Source organism: Centropristis striata, chromosome 10 (genome assembly GCF_030273125.1).
Source record: "Centropristis striata isolate RG_2023a ecotype Rhode Island chromosome 10, C.striata_1.0, whole genome shotgun sequence".
NCBI lineage: Eukaryota > Metazoa > Chordata > Actinopteri > Perciformes > Serranidae > Centropristis > Centropristis striata.
In genome coordinates, this window is record NC_081526.1 from 19403714 (window position 1) to 19425768 (window position 22055).

General features: G+C 37.7%; 1 protein-coding gene and 1 long non-coding RNA gene across 3 annotated transcripts in view; one reads left to right on the forward strand and one right to left on the reverse strand.

The window, feature by feature from the left end:
* Window positions 1–5236, forward strand: part of zmym2 (zinc finger, MYM-type 2) — a 36954-nt gene extending 31718 nt beyond the window's left edge. For both annotated transcript variants that reach the window (XM_059342642.1, XM_059342643.1), the window contains exons 23-25: window positions 40–282; window positions 686–830; window positions 1618–5236. In XM_059342642.1, the coding sequence (XP_059198625.1) occupies window positions 40–282; window positions 686–830; window positions 1618–1828 (599 nt within the window). In that variant the 3' untranslated portion in view covers window positions 1829–5236. The remainder of the gene's footprint in view (window positions 1–39; window positions 283–685; window positions 831–1617) is intronic.
* A 5290-nt stretch (window positions 5237–10526) lies between these two features.
* On the reverse strand, window positions 10527–14397 carry LOC131979408 (uncharacterized). Its single transcript, XR_009395051.1, has 3 exons — window positions 14138–14397; window positions 11275–11447; window positions 10527–11180 (listed from the first exon to the last, which is right to left on the reverse strand). It is a non-coding gene; the product is annotated as an uncharacterized LOC131979408 (long non-coding RNA).
* Window positions 14398–22055: the final 7658 nt, after the last annotated feature.

Genomic DNA, 22055 nt, shown 5'->3' on the forward strand with positions numbered 1-22055 from the left:
AAAAAAAAAAAATCTAAAATAATGCATTCCTCCCTGCAGGCTCTCTGTGGGGTCGGGTGGAGGAGCAGAGTCTGTGGAGCAGCCGGCAGCTCGGGGAACAGAGTCCGGAATCTCTGCTGCGCTCGCTGGTTTACCTGAACACCAAATACTTCGGCCTGCGCACCGTGGAGCAGCACCTCCGCCTCTCCTTCGCCAACGTCTACGGCCCCGACACCGTCCATCCTGTCAGCAAGGAGACCACCGTCTGCATCCGCGTGCCTTCCATCTCTCAGGATCACCACGGTGAGACCAAAATTAACATAAATGAGACATTTATAGATGTATTTTATATATTTTACAGCAACTTTCCTACATGTGCAAATCTACAGTAACACAAACTGTTTTAATTAATATGTCACCTCTTTATTTTCTACAAGGCAACAGTAAACCCCGCAGTGTATATATCACAGAGTTGGTCTGCTTTTTCAAAGACAATTTGATAGTAAAACAACCCTTAGAAAGCACTTTTAGCCTTTATCACATTTATAATGAACTATAATTAAGACGTTTTGGGGAAAGACTTTTCTTTGTATCAGTACTTAAATCTTAATTTCAGAATCCCCTCCATGAATCTACAGTCTTTAATAAAAAATGTCAAAGCTAAGTTGAATTTTGTTGTCCTTTTTGTCTTCTTTTGGTCCTTCAGTGCAAACCGAGTCGAGGAAGAGGAAGCGCACGTTGGAGGACAGCGATCAGGACTACCAACCAGACGACGACTCAGGAGGCTCCACCGTACGCTGCCCGGTGAAGAAGCATGAGTGTCTTCTATATGACCTCTACAGATCAAAGTGGTGGGTAAAAGATCTTTACTGATGTTATTATTGAGACGAGCAGATTGTGCAGGAGTTTGAAAAACAACAATGATTATTCCCCTTCAGATTCTCAGATACACATGATTTTTATTATTGGAGAAAATCTTAACATTTAAGACAATGGGACCACTGTTTTTCCATCAATCATAGTTGTATTTTACTCACGTAGACTCACTTTTATCTTTAAATAATATAGTTTTGTTTTTAATTTTTTTACGTTTTGTATTTATTGCCTTTTCCAGAAAACTCCCTACACTATTTTATTTATTAAAACCAGAGATTGATTGATGTTTAGATAGCTGTAACCTTTTCTGAAATCAAACCTTTTTATTTTTACTGAATATATCTAAAAAAAAATGTCTATCGGTTTTTATATGTATTAAGTTTGATTTAGTGAATAAGTCCTGTGATTATAACTCATTGCTGTTCACATCCAGAACTACACTGTTGACTTTTAAAATATGAGGACTTGAAAATGGAGAATAATCTTTGCTTTAAAAGTTTAGAACAATAGACTTACACATCTTTCTCTCCTCGTCCCTCCTTTACTCAAACATTTCCTCATCTTTTTCCTTTTATTTACATCCTTTTGATCCTTTATTTTGTTTTTTTATCTTTCTCTTTTCCTTCAACATCCCCCCCATCTGAAACCTTTTTTTCCCCACTTCCATCTGATCACTTTCTCTTTACTTTCTCTCCATGCTCTACCTTCCCTGCACTTCTTCCTCTCTTCCCTCTTCTGTCCTGTTCTGCTCCCTCCCTCCAGCCCGGCGTTGTTGCAGAAGCGTCTCGACGTCTTCTACGTCCAGCCGGATCCGGCCTGTGGTCCCGACGACCCGCTGTGGTTCAGCTCCACTCCACTGGAGCGAAGGATCCTGGAGAGCCTCCTCACTAGAGTCCTCCTGGTCAGGGATGTTTACACAGACAAACAACACCTGGAGGAGGAGGACGGGGTTGAAGCAGCTGGCGGAGAGTAGCAGTCACTTTGACCTCTGTTAGCAGAGCCTGAACAGTCAGCCGAGGAGGAGGATAGGTAGTAGTGTGTGTGCTCCTCCCCCGTCTTATCCTCCTCCCTAACTTTCTGTTTCCTCCTGGTGAGGAGCGTCCACAACGGAGAAAGAAAAGGGATGATGAAAGTGGTGATGAAGAGCAGCCCAAACTTTTACTTCTGCTGATAGATTCACAAACAGGAGGAGGTCATAAACCAGAAGAGGAGGCACAATGAGTCCTGGTTAGTTGGGATTAATGAGTGAGAGCTGTTTGTTTTATTGGTCAAACCGTAAAATCAGGTAGAATAAACAAGGTGTATGGCTGGTTATCATGAGTATATTTTGAATTTGATACAATTATATTCCTCAGATCAGCAGCGTAACAATGTTTTTAACACAACCATGCTTAAACAAAAGCTTATCACCAGGAGGCTGCAAGGAGATGAGAGGGACAGGAGGTCATGCAGGTATTTTCTTCTGCTCAAATCAAAGAGGGAGTGCAGGAAGAGAGTAACCTAATTTTTTCTGTAAGTGAGAAAGAGGGCAGACAAAAGGTTTGGGTAAAACCCAGATAGGTAAGAGAAGGACTCAGTTGTTCGGTTATAATTCTGTTTTGGATGTAACATATAAACACAGGTAATGGGTAGGGCTTTTTTTCTTTGCCCTTATATTAACTGTTCTCTTTGGAAGCTTATTACCAGTAAAAAGACAAAAAAATAAGACTATAACAAGGATCTTGCAAGTCATTACAATGAGAAACTTTATGGAAATGACTTTCTATCGCACAATTCTGAAAAGCTTTCTTAAAATAATGACATGTCTCAGAACAAGTAATGACTTTGTATCTCTAACCTTTTTATGCAGAGATTATACAAGGCCATCAAACTCAGTGCATCATTAAGAATAAAATAGCTGTAAATGGCCGTCTCAATTGTCGTAAACCGTCTTAAAGGGATGGTACGCATTTTTTTGAAGTGTGGTTGTGTGATGTACTTATCCAGTGGGTGTATTAGCAGTGTTGGCATGGAAGCTAAATAGAGAACTGATGTGGTCTAATGTATTCTAGCCACTTAGATAAAGGCCAACAAGTTCAGTTTAAGGAAATTTAGAAAAAAATGAAACTATTTAATATGCCGTCAGACAGCCTTTTTATGTTTACCTGACTGGGAATTGAAGATATCAATGCTTTTTCAAAGCCACCAGACTCCATTGAGAAAAATGGTTATTTTACCTTACAGAACACAGGAGTTGTTTGTCTACTACTGCCTCAATTGTTAAGTTTGTTTTTGTTATTGCGTAACTCTGGTGATTAAGTGTTATTTCTAAATCACCAAAGTCACAGAATTAATGCAAACAAATGTTTTTGTTAATGGAGATTGGCAACTTTGAAGAGAGCATAGATATATAAAATATTCTAAATATACATACATTTAAATGTCTTCTGCGCTGGTACTCCTGCCTGCTCCTCCACACTGGGGGCTTGCCATCTGCTATAAGTAATACACTGACTGATTAAATACCTCGTACAGCTTTACTTCAACCAAATGGTACTTAAGGGGTCTAATCAGGTAAAATAGGTAAAATCACCTGTGTTGGGGCCTTTAAGGTTAAGTTGAGCTTTAGTGTATTTTGATGATTGACAGTTTTTTAAAAGTAATGCTTTGTAGCGCTGACAGTCCAGTAAGTGCATAAGGGAAACCTCCAGTTAGAGAAAAGCTGCCATGTTTTTGCTCATTCACTGCAAGAAGATGGAGTTTCTGACTTTCCAACGCAGTGCTAGGACCAGCAGCCTCTTCTCCTCTGTCAGGGCGACCCTCTCCATTATCACTGGGCTGCTTTCATTCCTTCCCATCATCCCGCTCACTGCTCTTCCTCTGTCAGCTGCTCTCAGGCGAAAAAACCTGCAGCACCACGGTGGACTCCAGGAGTCAAGACTGATCCCAGGACTCTAAACCTCGTGTTCTCTCTTTTCACCTGACTCGCTGGCGTGTGTGGTGCAGCTGAGTGAAAGGCAACCTGCCGACATGCTGCGTTTCTTTCTAGGACTTTAGAGGAACCCTCATTCATGCGATGTAGCATTACGTGCGTACTAAGCCCAGATTGGGTTGCTTTTGAAGTGTAAATATCTGAAACAAGGTGGTAGTTCGAGTCAACGCGGAGAGAGGGACACTGTAGTTTGTACGGGAAAGAAAAACACCCACTAAAACCTTCAGCTTGAAAAAAACCCACCTCCCGAAAAGCCTTTTTTTTTTTTTTTTCTCCTTTTTTTTTAAAAACACTCATTATTTATTTATCTTTTTAATAGTTTATCTTTATGTTGGGATGGGACTTCTTTTTTTGTTTGGGTGCCATTTCATTCATCAAAAACCTGCTGCAGCCTCTTTTTCGTCCGTTTTTAAAAAGGGTATTTGTTCAGGAACCTGCTAAACATGAAGGACACGGATTATCAAGAGACTTTTTTTTTTTTTTTTTTTTTTTTTTTATGTTTCTGCTTTTGTCCCGGTGTTATCCTGACATTTCAGTCTCCTTTAAACTTAACACTTTAAGTTTAAAAACTGAGCACTCTTCTTCTTCCGAGCTGTTTTAGAGTGCTAGCACTGCAAAGCAAAAACTTGTATTGTTACGACGAACTATGAACTAAAGTCATGTTTTTCATTATGCATTGTTTATTTCTTTATTTTCTATTTATGTGGTAAAGTCCCCCTTTTTTACGTTTTCATTTGAGTTCTGATGGTTTCAATAAATTGGAGAAAGTGTCATTAAGTTTAAAATCAAGTGAAGGTTTTCTTTTTCTATTTCCTCCTTGATCACTTATTAACTTTCATCTAAATAGGGAAAGATGTCAAACAGGCTAAAATGTACACTCAAACAAAATGTACGTTTCTACAACCAGTGCTCAAAATATAAGGAACAGCCTCCATATGTTGAGTTTGAACAACCATTAACACAATATCTTAAATGAATTTCTCCTGACAAGGAATAAGGGAAACCAATTATTTCATGTGAAGAGCAGCTGTTCCTGTTATCTTTGACACTCTTTGGTGTGTTTCATGGAGGAGTAACATTTCAGGATCAAAGGTTTGTGGACACTGATCTGGATTTCTGACTCCAGATCAGTGTCCCCATCCTCAAAAACCTTTGGAAGTTAACAGAACTGACCCCTGATCTGAGGGACCCTGGTTTACCTGGCGGATTTTTACTGCTGGACTAGGAGGCAGCGACCGAACCTGCCACGGGTTTGGACCTACAGTCGACGCTGTGGCTGGCTTTAACGCCTAATGTGAATGTGCCTATCTGTATATACTGAAAGTGAGTGATTGTGACTTGAGTCTGATGCTATGTGTGTGGGCTGATCTGCTGATACGGTCATGTTAAATAAATGATTTCATTTTCTAACCAGACTCCTCAAAGATGCTGTTTTTCATTTGACCTCTAGTGAAAACAATGTGGTTTTATCTGCTCCAAGAGGCAGGAAGTTTGACTTTCATAGGCTAAGATTTTAATTGTGGTCCCCTAAAACTTCAACACATTTTCATTCACAACTCAGACTCTGCAGTGTTGGTGCCCCTCAGCTTCAGATACAGAAGCTTCGTACCATTCTAGGGTCCTTTTTTGAGGCGTGTCAGTTTCTGCTCATTTCAAGCATAGCAGCTTTCAAAGTAAACTTAGGTCCTTATAGGAAATTGTTAGTTTAAACCAATAACACTACAGGTTAAGGTCAAGACAAAAGAACAAGCTGAGGGTTAAAACTACTTCCATACTTGACGTAGTTATCACCTTCCTAATACAATCTAATGACCCTCTTCGTCTGAGTCCCATACACAAGACGCCTTTTTGAGGAACTTGCACTCAAGTATTTCCATATTCTTTCTTTTCTTTGTTCTATAATCTGATGCAAGTATTTTACTCTTTGCTCCACTACATTCACTTTAAGTTGCTAGCTACTTTTCAGGTTCATTAAAATATATTGTAATTTATGCTTGTTTAACAATCTGCAAAGTAACTAAATATGTGAAATCTATGGAAGTGAAACGTAAATTTTCCTCTGAGATGTAGTGAAGTACAAGTACCACTTAATTTAACTTAAGCACAGTACTTGAATAAATGTATTTAGTGACATTCAACTACTGCACAAATGTTTGCACTTGTAACCAAAATGTTGAATGCAAGACTTTTATTTGACAGAATACTACATACTTGTAGTTCTGCTACTTTAAGTAAAAGATCTGAGGACTTGTGTGTTGGCCTCGAACTAGTGCAAGGTTGTCTGTATACTTCTGGCCAATGTAATCATGACATTAGATAAAGCAGTATGTAAGTGTTTAATATTCCACACACATCGGGTTCCTCCAGTTTAGATAATTTTTCACACAAGAGACTTGAAGTGACAGGTTTCACACACATATCTTGCCTTATTTGAGCAATGCACCAAATTTTATGAATAAACAGATGTTAAAGTTACAATTATGATCATCTTGTTATTCATTCAAATATAAAAAACATAAGGTTATAGAAATATTTCCCTAAAGTGTGCAGATTAAAGTTACCACAGTTTGTTAAAATTGGCACAAGAGTTGGGCTCTTCTCTGTGTTATCATGTCTCTTTTTCTTTCTTTGGAACGAGGTGGCGGGCGGATGTGACACCGAGGCAGGGAGTGTTATCAGGATGACGGACAGCAGAAAGGAGGAGGTGGAGGAGGAGGCCTGTCGACACCCCGGGGTCAGAGCAGCTGCCCAGGAGGCGAGGCTCAGAGGCAAGAGACAAGAAGTCGTGTTGGAAAGGTTAAAAAGGCCAAGATGTGCTGTTTCACCAAGAGCAGAAAGTAATATCTGCAGAGTCCCAGCAGTCTATAAATACTAGTCGTACATTATTGTTTTATTTATGCAACTTTATACTTTTGCCCCGCTGCATTTTCAGATGGAAATATTCTGTTTTACTGCACTATATTTTTCTGACAGCTGTAATTACTTTTATTTACAATTAAATTACTTTGTTTATTTACAAACAAAATGTTGATTTTAAATGTACATAAGGCATTTAAAGGTTGCTCCACTTCAACCAACTCTAACATGCATCAATAAAGAATTTTTACTTATTTTAATTTTACTTTTTTAATCATTTTTTAATCATTTTAGAGTACTTTTACTTCGATACCTTGAGTAGATTTTCCTGTTAGTCCTTTAGTCTGTTTCTTTTAACTACGTTTATCAGTTAGTCCTGAGAGGTCCATGTGTATATGACCTTTTTTTTCTCCCCCATACACTGTAGAAAACTTGCACGATGACAGGGAACACAAATAATTATTTTGTCACATTAGTTGTCAAGTTGGTTGACTGTAATTCTGCAATTCTGTAATGGAAGTTTAGTCCTGCTGGACGTAATGAGCAGACTTAAGAGAATAACGTAGCTCATTAGTCTGTCTCTGAATACTTTTCAGCAACTTAATCTGCAACCCTGACGTAAAGTCTTTCTCTCATGGACTTCTATACAGATTTCTTTTTGCAGCCAGTTGAGTCTTCCCCCGCTGGCCATATGAAAGAATACCAGTTTAAGACACATTGGCTTCATTTTTCTGGCTTGCTGCTTGATTTAAATTAGCATCCCAATAATATCACAGTTTATGTGAATTATAGATAAACCTTGCTCACTAGACTTTGCTTAATCCAAAGATTAAGCAAAGTCCTTTGCTTTGCTTAATCCAAAAATTAATCCAAAGATTAAGCAAAGCAAAGGCTAAATTACCAGCGAACGCTAGTTCTAGTAAGCAAGGTTTATCTGTAATCTGTAAAACCACGTAACCTTCCCAGCTCCAGCCTCTCATGAAAATATGGTCACTGGCTCCACAAAAACATGATAGCGAAGGCAAATTTAAGGCTTCAAAACTGTATTTTACAAACCAATCGGTGACATCAGCAGTTATTTTATACAGTCCAAGCAGGTCCAAGCTACTTGTGTCCTACTGCAGTGTGTGTGTGTTTTTTTCAAATGGGTTACAAATAAATCGTTTATTTATAGTTGTAGGCAGTATTTTCCTTTGTTAGGACAGCTGGTGATTGTAGTTTTGAGCAATTGTTACTCAGGACAGGAGTAAATTCATTAGGTACTACTTTGAGCGGTGGATTAATCCACATTTGGTGCTTTTATAAATAAATAAACTACAGTGTGTGAGTAAATGGTCATAAAGGAACATGTCACCCAGTTAGTCTTAATAGTTTTGGGACAACAATGAAGCTTTATGATGCAGAAGACTACTTGAATTTATTGTTGTTTTTTGGAAATGAAGGCATTGACAACATTTCACAGAAGACGAAACATTAGAATGAGCAGATAAGACTTCTGTCCGAGTTGAAACAGAGCACTGTTCTCTCTCTCCCAATGGGGGGCGCTCCGCCCTCGCTGTGGACCCCCTCCCTGTTGGGACCGTCTGCAGTGTTTCTGAGCTTCTGGTTTATCAGCCATCATCACCACCAGACGTGTTGTTAAACTATAACACCCATCATGAGCCGCAGGACAAGCTGCTGCTTTGTTGAGCTTCCATGTCAGGACTTACGTCTGACAAGAGGTTCATCTGCAGCCGGGCTGACGTGCGGCCTCCCCCTCTCCTCCCATAAGCCTGTGCACAACCCACTTCCTCCTCCTTCTCCTCCTCCCATCCACACAGGAGAATCAATGCATGAAAACAAATCTTTTAAAGGCTTTAAGACGAAAAAAGGAAAAACATTCCGATTATTTCACCTCACGGTTTTTTTTTTTGGTCGAGGTGGACGGGTGGAGGTACAAAACACGGTGACAAAACCCAATTTTTTGAAGAGGCAAGCTTTTTTCTTTCTGTGCTATCTGTCAGAGTTGGCCAGACTCCAGTAACTTGTCCCATTGATCTAAAGCTAAAATGGCCCTGTGCACCCACACAGCCAGGCCCGCGAGGGAGCGGGTGGGTGTAAAAACATTTTTTCACCCTCATGGGGTTTTTTTTGTTTGGGCTCAATCCCCAGCTCTTTCAGAGGGCATAAAGAAAGCACTGTGGTCAGCAGGGTCATGTGGGCGAGGCCCGGGGGGTAGACTATAGGTGGCGATTAGGGCCTCTAATGTGCAATGAATCCTCTTCAAATCACATGATATGAACTAATGTCGCCATTTAATGATAAAACAACAGCCGCCGGGAGGGAAGAGCCAGCGCCCGGTGTGTGTGTTAGTGTGTGTGTGTGTGTGTGTGTGTGTGTGTATATGTGTGTGTGTGTGTGTGTGTGTGTGTGTGTGTGTGTGTGTCGATGCAGCGTACAGCTGCACAGAGGACAAGAGGGCAGGAATGGATGACAACTGCATTTCTCAGGTTGTGTGCCTCAACACACGGCGCTGGACTGGCTAAAGGACGGGAAAGAGACTGGGATGTGGGTTAAAGTGCAACCCCAATACTGTCATTCTTTTCTCCTTCTGTTTCTGCAAAATGCACCAAAACATCCTCTTGTTTCTTGGATGTTGGATGTCATAACTTCTTCCAGACTGAGGATATCTGGATTTCATTCCATGGACAACAACTGTCTGACCCCCCTGCAGAAACACACACACATACACACACTCATAAACACACACACAGAACAGTGTAACCTTGGCTCTGACTGGTGGTGAGGGGAGAGTGGGGGGCTCGGATTAAGTTAAATTTAGGATGGCCTGACCCTATTTAGTGAGCGGGAGTGAAGCAGCGAGTGCAACAATCCCTTCAGCACAGTCACCAAACTCAAACTTTTTCCAAAACGCCCACCAGCTGACACATTAGACACACACAAACATACACACATTGTTCCCTCTTTGATGCCCTCTCATCACGCTCCTCAAAGGTGATCACTGCCCCACAAGTTAAAATGAAACACAGCTCTTGTGGGTTTGATGATGACATGAACTTTACTTGTGAGTCAGAGCTACAAATCGAAGTAAACAGCTGTTCATGGCCTCACCCTGCTGATTTTTATTGTGAATGTTCTAATTATTAAATTTAGATAAATAATGCTACAAATGTTTTTATTTTTAACAGCTCGACGTAGGCGTTGTGCAACATGCTCCAGGCGCTGTGGACTTATGATGATTTCCGTGACTTTTTCTCTTCCTGACCTCCAAAACAGCATCAGCTCTGTGTTTCAGGACCTCCTGATTAACAAATTAAGCATTAAGTATAACACATACATGCTACTCCCCGGGTTGAGTACCACCAGTCTGCAGCACAAAAAGGATGATGCAGAATATTTTGAGTGAAAACAAGCATGTACAAACTGTAGGGATATGTCATGAAAGCAAAATCTTAATATGTTATGTTGCTGCAAATTTGCGCAAAAACTATATTCATGAAAACAGAATAAAATTGCTCTCAGTAACTATTAGAAATGATTAGATAAACACTGTTAAAAAAAATACAGCAAAGCAAATGGACTCGGAGACTGAGACAGGTGTATATAATGAAAGAAATGACTGCACAGTTGCACACAAAAAACTATATTTTTGTTTGGAGATGGACATATGTAATTTTTTTATTTGGCTAAATAGATGAAAAATAAGGAAGAAAAGAAAATATCTGAGTATTTCCACATATGTAACTTTATACTTCTACTCCACTACATTTTGAGGCAAATATTGAACTTTTTTACTCCACTACATTTTATTTAGGTGACAGCTTTGGTTACTTTCCAGGTCAAGAAAAAACATGATACATTTAAAGTGATTACATTTAATAAATTAAACCACTTAAAAGTATATTAAGTATTTAACATGAGCTCTATATTTACAACAGTAAAATGCATCAAAAATAGCTTTACAATCATATATTTTAAATATATTTAACAATCTGAGTGAGTCCATTTTGCATAACTTTTACTTCAGTTAGTTTTGAATGCAGGACTTTTATTGTAGTGGAGTCATTTCACAGTGTGGTATTAGTACTTTTACTCCTTCCACCACTGTATAATATAAATTAAACCAAAAAACATGCAAACAATTAATCTAAAAAGCAAAGATTAATTCCCAGGGAAGCTGCAGAAACACAAAACATCCTGGTGTTAATATACAACTTGATTCCAGTTTCTTTTCTGGTTCCTCCAGTCTAACAATCTTTGAACATATTCCAAAATAAAACACTCAGAATGCCAAGATTTAGCTAGTTAATAGCTTAACAGCACTGTTTACATGAAAGCAAAGAAGAAACTTCAAAAACATGAAAATTGAAGGCAGCTGTAATGTGTTTCCAGCTCTGTGGAGCTCAGGTCTTGTAAGGTCGTTGTGGTTTAGAGAGAAGTGAGGAGACCATGCCACTTTTCACATCCGTGTAAATATTTATTGTCCTTTAGTTGACCTCTGGAAAGATGGGAGGAGATAACATTTAATACCTTTTATTTATTTATTTTCAGCCTCATTTTTACACCTTTTTATTTATTTATTTATTTTACACCTTTTTATGATGTACAGTATGTACTCTGCTGCATTCAGGTGAAGTCAGCCAGGTGCATTGTGGGGCGCCGCGTCCATACCCTCGCCCCACCTGTAGGTGTCTCTGCAGAGCTGACCTCCCCTCACATAACTCTCTCACAAAGCCTTTTCTCCACTGCAGACCCTCCCCTCTCTCTGTGGACAGGCAGTCAAAACAAGCCGCTCACCACATGACCGCACACTGTACAAATACTGCAACATTACATCATTTATAGTACTAAGAACCACATAAAGTGCATGTAAGGATGTCATTTTTAAAACAAATTAATCAATTAACTCAAAAAATATCAGGGTTCATTGACTAGATTTTATTTTTTTGTTTACTTATTTTGACTTTTTTTTCTTGTCTTTTTTTTTGTCAAGTCATGGTCAAACAAAACCCGTTTAGGGGGGTTTCCAGTCTCGTGACACAATTTTTTTTTAACTAAAGTTCACATAATCAATAAACCTGTAATTAAATCAATAGAAAATGAATTATTTATTTGATTAGCTGCTGATATTTGGGACACTTTCAACAAAAAGCTGCAGCAGAAAGCCAATAGATACAAGATAACTTTCCATTCCATTATGCCACTTTAGAAAATGTCTCCTCTCTTCCTTCTAACAATCTTTTTAACTTTATCCATTCTTATAAAAAACTTTTTTCTTTTATAGTATTAACATATGTTATGCAACAGCACTTTACCAGTGGCTGTTAACTCCTAAATCACCAATGTGCTGTTATAACACTTCTCCATAGGACACTGTAATGGTGCTGAGAGAACGATCACGGCAAAGCTGTTTAATATTTAGGCAATAAGTCACAAGAGGCTTCAGAACAGCTGAATTGTGAAATCTTTTAATATATAAAATATATAAACTTAAAATCAACATTGTCAGCCAAGCATTTTGTTTAGAATTTGTTATTTACATATTTAAACTTATTTTATTGTACTCATCTTGCAAAATTGTACTCTTTATTTTTAGCTGTCATTTTTATTATACATTTTTAATCTTTGATTATATTTTATTTTGTTTTTATCCATTTTTTTGTATAGGATTTATATTTATTTTTAATCTTTTAAATCCATTTTATATTGTTTACATTGCCATCATTGTTATTCTTGTTTTTTTATTTGTTCTTAAGTTCTGTAATTCTGTAAGTTTTTATTTCATTTGTTTCATTGTTACAGTAACATTAAGTTACAGCATCAACATTTATTTTATAACTTGGTCATAATTTTTATTGTCTTTAATTTAATATTTTTGCTAAGTTTCTATGGGTTTTTTTCCAGTCTAAACTAAAAAATCTAAAAAATCTTATCAGTTTGTAAGTCATCTTTGAAGTTTTTCTCAGAAAGTCACTAACTCAACCACCTAAATTTAGTTTTTTGGGGTGATTTTAATTTAATTTAATTTTTAGACATATTGTTTATTATTCTATTTGTCATAATTTCTTGTAGAAAACTTTGAGGTTTATTGACTGATCTTTAAACAATGCCGTCAGAAGAGTTTCTCTCAAACAAACCAGCATCTTTCCATGAGCCGGCGGTCAGGCCTCCCAGAAACAAATTCATCACACTCCTGAAATACATAAAGAGGGCCTGAGGTATTTGTGCTGTGGGCTGAGTGTGAATTTGTTAGGTGATTAAAGGCTAAATATAGCCTGCTGTCTGCTCCGAGCTGAAGACTGGTGACTCAGTGAGCAGACCGAGTCTCTCTCTGGAGTAGATGCTTTTCTACCGCAGGGCCAAGTCGAGCTTCACAGGGAGGTGAAGAATAAATAAATAAATAAAAAAAACACCACTGTATCAACTGTCAAGACTTGATGTCTTTACTTATTCTTACCTCTCCTTACTTGTGATGAATTTATGGATTTTCACAAATTTAAAATGTTTTCAGGGATTAAAACAGTTTTAATTCAACTACTTCAACAACTCAAAACTGCTATTAAAGGGGATTTAAACATTTTTTTTAGTTTTCAAGTTTCAAATTTAAATTTAATTCATATCCCTTGGAAACAGGTCTCTTATAATCTCTGCTGCTTGTAAAACTGCAGCTTTTGTATTTTTTGGATTCAAAATTTACTTGATAAACACAAAAGCACTGTTTTAGTTCAGATTAGTTAGTTAGGATCCCCTTGAAGCATGAAGCGGTTAATTTTCCTGGGATCCACAAACAGACTTTACAGTGACAATGTTTGAATCTTTCTTCTCTCATTTCTCAAGTCTTAATTTCCTTCCTGCCTCTTTTGTCTCCACACCTGTGTGATTATCAGCTCTGCCCTGATTTGTTTCACCTGTTCCCCCTGTTGTCACCTGTCCCTCATTATTGTCTGCTGATTTCTGCTTGGATTTTGGACTCTTACACCTGTAAGATATTTCCCAATAAATCATTTAAATGTTGCTGCCTCCTCATCTGCATTTGGGTTCTCCTCTTTTTACCTCACCATCAGGAAGCTTTCTAGACCTGACCTCCCAAAACATTTATTTATTCCATAACTTAAAAGATGAGTTTGTTTTCTATTTAAATGTCCAGGTTTGTGAGATAATTATTAGTAGACAAACTTAAACACAGATAATCTATTTAATGGATCACTTGGCAAAAGCAATCAGTCCACCTTATTTAACTTTATGATGTACTAGTGCAGTGCCCGTAGGAACTATGCATTCATACATTACATGCCACACTACAACGTCTGCAACTCCATAAAACACTTACTTTTCATAAGGGACGCACACCATCCAGCACATACACATTGAACATTGATATTCGCTGGAAACTATTTGATATTATTAGTATCGCATTTTAAAACTCTGAAAGATAGGTAGGCTAAATAGACTTACAGATTAGATGAATCAGGGTGGAAATCCAGAGTGAATTGTGTTACTGACCAGGTGTAGGCCTATCACACAATGGGACGGAGCTCCATTAAAAGGCGTCCGATCGGAAACAGTGCAATGCCGCAACATATCCCAGGTAAATAATGATATTTTGACAAATTAAAAAATCTTCAAAATCGAGGATGCACACCTTCGTGCCATGCGCAAGTCACATATGAAATCTTAGGTCAGTCTGACTAACGGTCAGCGAGATATGCCCTAGACACACATCCACACACACACACACACACACACACACACATAGACGCTTCTTGCTTTTACAGATAGATTTTTATATTGTGAATCTGCTGAAATTCTGCTGTAATGGCTAAAAAAAGAGCTGTATTTGGCCCCACAGTGGAAACAATGCTGCTAACTGAGTGACGGGCTGAGGCCTCCAGTCAGTCGTGCCAACAGATCAACTATCTCCCATCACTCTGCAGCCACTGAACCAAAGAGCCCAGCACTCATGTACTGTGGTCTGTTGTTAGACTCCATGCCAAATGTCCCGTGCAAAGTAATCCTCCAAATACGTGCTGTTTTATCTCATTATCTAACTTACAAGACATTTTAGTTTCTAGTCCTGGGTAGCTTCTTCTCGACAGTCATGGATAAAGACAAACAATAAAAAACACATTTAATTTCAGACAAATAAACTGTTAAAAGGATGTAAACATAATGGTCAACTGAATCTCTACAGATTTAATCAATATGTTTAACACTGACATCACATAAGTGTCAAACATGGAGAACAAGCTTTTAGCTTCTTTTAGCTAAGTTTTAACATTATAGCTCTGAAATGTGTGATGTAGCTGATTGTTAAAACTCTAAAAGACAGCAAAAAAGCTTTTAGTATACAATCTGACAAACACACAAAAACAAGAACATAAAGATGGTAAACTTAGTATAAGATGATGTTCACTGTTTGCTAATGTTTTGCCTAACGTTAACAGTCAGATCATCTTATTCTATGTCAATGTAGAGTAGTTAAGCTTGCTGTTATGTTTTGTTGTCCCCTGGAGGTAGAAGAATCTATTTTTACAGTTGCCGCAAAAAAATTTACAGTTTAAACTGACCATCATATTTACTATGCTAATGTTCACTCCACTTGGTGGTGCCAAGTTATGTGTATACCTGGATAATAATTTGGACTGGCCCCTAAACACAGACGCTCTCTACAAAAAGGGGCAGAGCCTGGAGGAGGTGGTGGAGAGATGCACTGTCAAGATGTTCAAGTCCCTATTGAAATACCTGGATCATCCACTACACAAAACCTTTATGGACCAAAAAAACAGCAATGGACGGTTCCTCTCTCTCCGTTGCAGGATGGAGATATACAAAAGATCCTTCGCTCCTACAGCCATCAGGCTGTCTCATTCTGACAGAGCTAACAGGCTAACTGAATTTACCCTCTGGGATAAATAAAGTTATTTTGATTTGATTGATAGAGTCTATAGTTCACTCCCTATTTTAGCTGGTAGCAAGTTAGCGTTAGCTTAGTATTTCTAGCTAACATATTAGCACCTTGAGATTTTATTTAAAATGTAAAGTGCATCACAAATAAAATGTGTTATCATTATTATTATTATTATATAGATGTTTCTTTGTTAAGGTTTTGTGTTTGTTTTTAGTAGCATATTTTGGCTGTCTTTAATGTAATGTGAGCAGTCAGCTAATTTAGATAACTACAGCTAATTTATCTATTACAGCAACTATTTGGCCTTCATGTCTGATGCTAACAACGTACCAGCTAATATTCCTTCTGAAGTAAATCTAAACTAGATTGTCATAGTCTCATTCACATAGACAAGGTTGGTGAAAAAAATTATGTTAGCCAGATAAGCATCCAATTTAGTTAGTTCTTTTACTTTAGTTTTTTTGTTTTTAATAGCAAACGTTTGCTGTTTTATTGAATGTTGTGAACACATAGCAAATTTAGCTAACTACAGCTAGCTAAATTAGTATGAATTTTACTACTCCTAGCTAACTTTTATTTGTTGTACTTAACTGCTGTGATATGACATGAATTGTACTCATTTTTGTAGCTACTTCAGAGGTGTTTAAGGGCACTTTCCCACAAACTGTTTAATGCTACACTAGGTTAAACATGTTTGCAGTATTGCCATATTTTTCTTACAGTATCCCAAACTTATACTCTAACATGTACTTAGTCCGACTGTATCTCTTTGTATGTACTATATATGAGAAGTCTGTTTTATCTGTTGCTCTGTTAATGCCCACTCTGCCCAAAGATCAAAACGAGCTTTCCCAGCAGCTGTAAATTTCACCCACCTCTATCATGTATTGCACAGTGTTGTAAATTATCAGTCAGCTCTTGTGAGGGTGCAGACTGCGTTTGTGATAGATGTTTGACTTTCAGGTGCAAGACTGACACGCCCTTCTTATTTTAATTATTTCTGGATGTGGTTATGAAGTGGATCTGGCTGTTTGTGCGAGTGCCTCTGACTCAGCGTCACATTCTGACATTCGTTGTTGGAATGCAGAGCGAGGGAGTGAGCGGCGGGGAGGTCGGAGGTCAAAGAGTCTACAAAGAGAGTGATGCCAAAGACACTCAGAAGCTGTCCTGATGCCGATGTGGGCAGCACAGAACCTGAAAAGCAAAGAAGCCAGCAGTTAAGGATCAAGACCTAAATTACATAAAAATCTGGTTTGTTGACATATGTCACAACAAGGCAATACATATCTTACAACAATATATATATATATATATATATATAAATGAAAAACATACAGTGATTCACAAACTTAAAGGACAATATAAATTGTATGGGAATTTAAGTCTGCTGATTAAAGCATAAATAATTATGCATGCATCAATAATATTTCAAAAAGCAAAAAAGCAAATAAACATAACAATGCCAATTAAACCAACATAACAACCAATAAAAGTGTGCGAAATACAACAAATTATTCCAATATTTGTAAGCATATTTGCACCTTTCCAAACTTTGAAATGGGTATTTCAGAGAACAAATTACATATTTTTGGTCTCTCTATAATAAAGGCACTGTTGAATTAATCAACCCTGGAAATGTAAAATATTAAATACAGAAAACTGGATAAAAACAGGTATATTATTAAGTGGACACCACTTAAGAAACATGAGATGTGTCTGAAAGCTCTGACAAAAGCTAGTAAGTGGACCTTGAGATAACTTTTCTTTTTGTCTTAATAGTTTTAAAAAGTCACATCTGTCTAAGGAGATATTATGTGATATGTGTGTCATTGTTGGTCTGAACCTCATGTTTTCTGGGTCATTGGTGGCTAGTAGTTTGAGGCGTGGTAGTCAGGTATTAAAGTATTGGTCTTGTAAACCAAAGATCTTACTTACATTGCTGATTATTGAGAAATCTCTCTAAGTTAAATAAAAGAACATAATCAGACGGCCTTATGATTAATAGCTAGTGTTTTATCTTGATAGGGCAAGTTTTTTTCTAAGTAATAAGCAGCATCTCAGTTTCTGAATATTTCATCTTTCGAGTTTCTATTTCTTCTAAGACAACTTTTGTCCAGTAAATAACCATGTTTTTCCCCCCAGAGAAGTAAAAGGTGGAGGACAGGTTATGATCCTGGAAGTGGATTTTCCGATTGAATATTTAGTCTTGACCAGCAAGAATGAACAAGAAGCCTCAAAATGTACAGCATTAGCAACCAATTATGTCCATCATAGGCTGTCTGTGTTGTTATGAGAAAACCATTCTTTCCAAGAATTAGAGTTTAATCTAGTAAGTTTCTTCTACGTTTTTCCAGTGTAAGCATGTTTTCCCCTCTGGGAAATTAGAAGATCCTGGAAGTTTACCTGCCAATTCTGATGGAATTTTAATGGGAGAAGTAAGAACGCTTCAGATGCCCCCAAATTTTACTGCATTACCAACAAGTTAAATCCAAACACATAGGCCATCTTTGACAGTGTCATGAGAAGATCGCTCTCTGCATGACAATTTCATGAAACGGTTTCTCCAACAATTCATGTTCAACAATTTTGAGGTAATGGAGTCCCAAACAAACACGTATTTAAACCTGAAGTGACACTATTCTGACTTTGCCTTTAAATGTGATCTAGGGTCTGGATATGATGTTGTTATATTATCAAAAACTATTAATTATTTATGAACTATATTGATATTTTCTCATATTTGATCTTTCTGTGTCATTAAGATCTAGCAGCTAGTTGTACTTTTGAGGCTTGGTGGCCAAGTGGTAATGCAATGGTGATGTTCTTGTTGGTTTTCAATTGTGAACCCTGTAGGTTTACATTCTTACCAGCAAGTTCTTTGACGTAATCAGCTGCATCTCAGTTTCTTAATATTTGATCTTGCCAGTTTTTATTTTTGGACAATTGTGCCCAATTTATAACCATGTTTTCCTTATAAAAAGTTTTGTCCAAACGCAGAGTAGATCTTTGATGGTCTACACTGCCATGAGAAGACCGTTCTCTGCAAGGCAACTTGGAATAGTTTTTTCCAGGAATGAAGGTCCCATTTCGGAAGCCCAACAATCAGGTATTAACACCTCATTTTATGTTATTCTGGTTTTGCCTTTAAATATATTCTATTTGGTAAATCATATAATAAGAGCACTTAGACATAATGGTATGAAATGATCAAAAACAAGAACATGGTTTTGACAAGTGTTAAGGTGTTGGTCTTATAAACCGTTCATCATGGATTCAATCGCCATCCATGCCTTACTTTGCCTTATCATCTAATCTTGATTCTCAGTTCTCTTGTACCAGGTTAAAACTTCAAGTTACTCAGGTTAAATCTTTAGGAGTCAAGTCTCAAGTTTACAGGTCTATGTGTTGATGTATGAGGGATCCATAAATTTCACCCGTCGTGTTCATCAAATTTGAAAGCAAGAACAACGAATATGGTACAAAAAATTTATTTAGTAACAGTTTTGTAAACATTTGAGGTAAATGAACATTTACATCAACTTGTTCTTACAAAAGAATCATTCATACACAAGGCACTTCTCTTGTTTAAGACAGCATTGAAAACAGGTTGCTGTTCTGAGCATTGTGAGATGGTTCCTACTCCCTGACGAGCCAGAGAAATCATGCTCTGCATGAAACGTAAGAGGAGAGAGTTTTGGAGGAGTCATGGGTACGACGGGCTTTGAACACAACATCCTGTCAGGGCTTTGTATGCAGGGTTAGGGAAGGGCCAGCTACCCAGCTAACATTCTCTCAACAGTGGAGTCGTCTGACACGACGTCTAACCAGAGTCCCGACCAGCCTGTGAGAACAAACTCTCAGACTGGACTGATGTGAACACACAGAAAAATACCCCAACTGTCTTTTCTCTCTCATGTTTTTTTTTTTTTTTTGCTTTTATCTGCAAACTTTCATCATTATCCGAGCTTGAGATAAATAAGTTTCTTTTTAAATACTGCCTTTTCTGCCTTTCTGTGAAGAGCCACTGTGTTTCAGTTTTAAGACATTTTTTTTCCTTTGAGGATCATAGAGATTGGCAGTTTAGGCATCACACTCGCTCTTTCTCTCTCGCACGCTCTCTCTCTCTCTCTACTTCTACTACTACTACCAATATTAGCATTGTAGAACAGCAATTTTCCTTTCCTAAATGTGCAAATCTTTATCAACTACCAAAATGTAAACTTTAGGGATCAAAAAACAAATGCAGAGAACAAAGATTTTTCGTCATTTTGAACAAGAAACATGGATTCTGAAAGGCTGCTTTTACCTATGCATTTTGTATGTGTTTATTCTCCTCTTTGTGTTTCTGTTTGCACTAAATGTCATTTAAGCAACTTAAGTAAGATAGAGTGTGAGACATTATACCTATATGAGTACATATACTCTTACACCATACAGTACCATCATTTTGTGACCCCCGCCCCCTTAAAAATAAAAAATAAAACAGCTGGTACCACTTTGCTCTTACTCCAGTGTATTAACCTGCACATTAACTGCTGGAAAAGTGTTGTTCCTATAAAATACTGTGCACAAACATATTAGTATTTAATCATGTTGTTATACCCTGTGAGTGGAATATGTCCAATGCACATTTGCAGAGAAATTGACTTTGTACTTGTGACTCCCAGAGGTGAACTCACAGGATAATACAGTGGATTAAGGTTGTTGTAAAGCTTTAAAAAAAAAAAAATATTGAATGCGAGTGCCTGGGTTGTGAATGAACCAAACAGCACAGTAACACAACAGAGACAGAGGACTGTGGCTGATGATGAATTCAGTTAAAAGTGTGGGTTTCTAAAGATCTCTAAGAATCAAGATGAACACAACAAAATAGAAGCTGTCAAGGTCGACTGCACTGTGGCGTTTTGATACTCGCAACGCCAAGTCATTTTGTCTTCTTTCTCTTTTTTTTTTAATCGTAGCTGTTGCGCAATCACAAACTGACTACTACAAGTATGCAATTTAAATTCAATTAAAAAAATAGCACTTTTCAGAATAAAACCAATGAAGAAGCACATGAAATGTGTAACGGTGAAAATCATTAAACTCCCAAAGTTGCTCTCAAACTTTAGATGAAATGATTAAAAGGGGGATTGTAAGTTTGATGGCAAATATATATGCCAACAATCTCACCATAAAATAGCTGTTTAAAGTCAAACCAAACAGCTTTGGAAGTTTGACTGTCTGAAGGCGAATATTGTTATTCTTTATATCAAATGGTGGCGGCCATTTATCATATACTGTCTTCAAGATACTTTGAAGGTAATATGTGCAATTATTGGAGAGCATTTTTTTTTCAGACATGTTGACTGAAGGTGACGCTGAAAGAGGCAGGCATGAGGGACTCTGCTGCTATTTTCTTCTTTTGTAAACTAACACTTTGGGGTGGGGGGACCATTTTGATCACAATGTTATTGAAGATTTAGTGCTCGTTGAGGCCCAGGTGCATTCTGGGCATCACAGGGATGACTTCAACCAGCAGTTTTGACCCATATCCTGTCCTGCGCTTATGTCTGTTTATTCTGAGGACTCTGGGAACATCACATCAGTCCATTATTATCCATTCCGTCTCATTTACAACATCCATCTGCAATGGATCATCATGGGTAAAACCAAGCGAACCTTGAGAATTTGTCAGTGAATCGGTGAGTTGTAGGGCTACACATGCTGGCATGCACAACTACAAGGAACACGACACATTAAATGTTTGTTGATGGAACCTCTTCCTAGATTAATTATGTTGAACACAACAGGTGTTCAATTGTGTAAAATTCAGTAAGTGCTGCAGCAAAAGACCTTCCAGGTTAAAGGACAAATGTTGGAACAACCTGTTGACATGTAGTGCAACGCGCAGTGCAAGTTTGCGCTGCCAATCTGACTTTGGAAACCAGATAAAAATAATGAACAACATACATGTGAGCATTGTCTGGCTGCACATCGAATAACTCAGCTGTACAATAATGCCACCAGTGATTAAAAAAAAAAAAATACAGTCCTTGTTTTGACAAATTATAATTTCCATTTGTAATCAGTCCTTTAGGCTCAACAAGAAGAAGGACAAGATAGAGAAACACCATGGAATCTTTCCCCCAAAACCAAACACGTTGGTGAGATGTGTCCATTTTGATGCAAAATTATGACATCACAATGTCCTTCGCTGCAAGTGGAGCCTTCTGACTTCAGCATGATCACATTTTATGTGTGTAAATTAAGACTATCCAAAAAAAAACAAACCTTGCCTCAACTAATCTACAACTCACCGATTGCACTAAATCAACGACTGCTGCTGATCGAGTCATTTCACATTTGCCGAACCCCTTTTCTGTTATTCTGCTCTCCTGTCTCTTGTCACTTTGCCTTCTTTTGTTTTTAGAATTTTTTTTTTGTCTTTTTTTTTTTTTTGTCTTTTTTTGCTTTATGCATGTG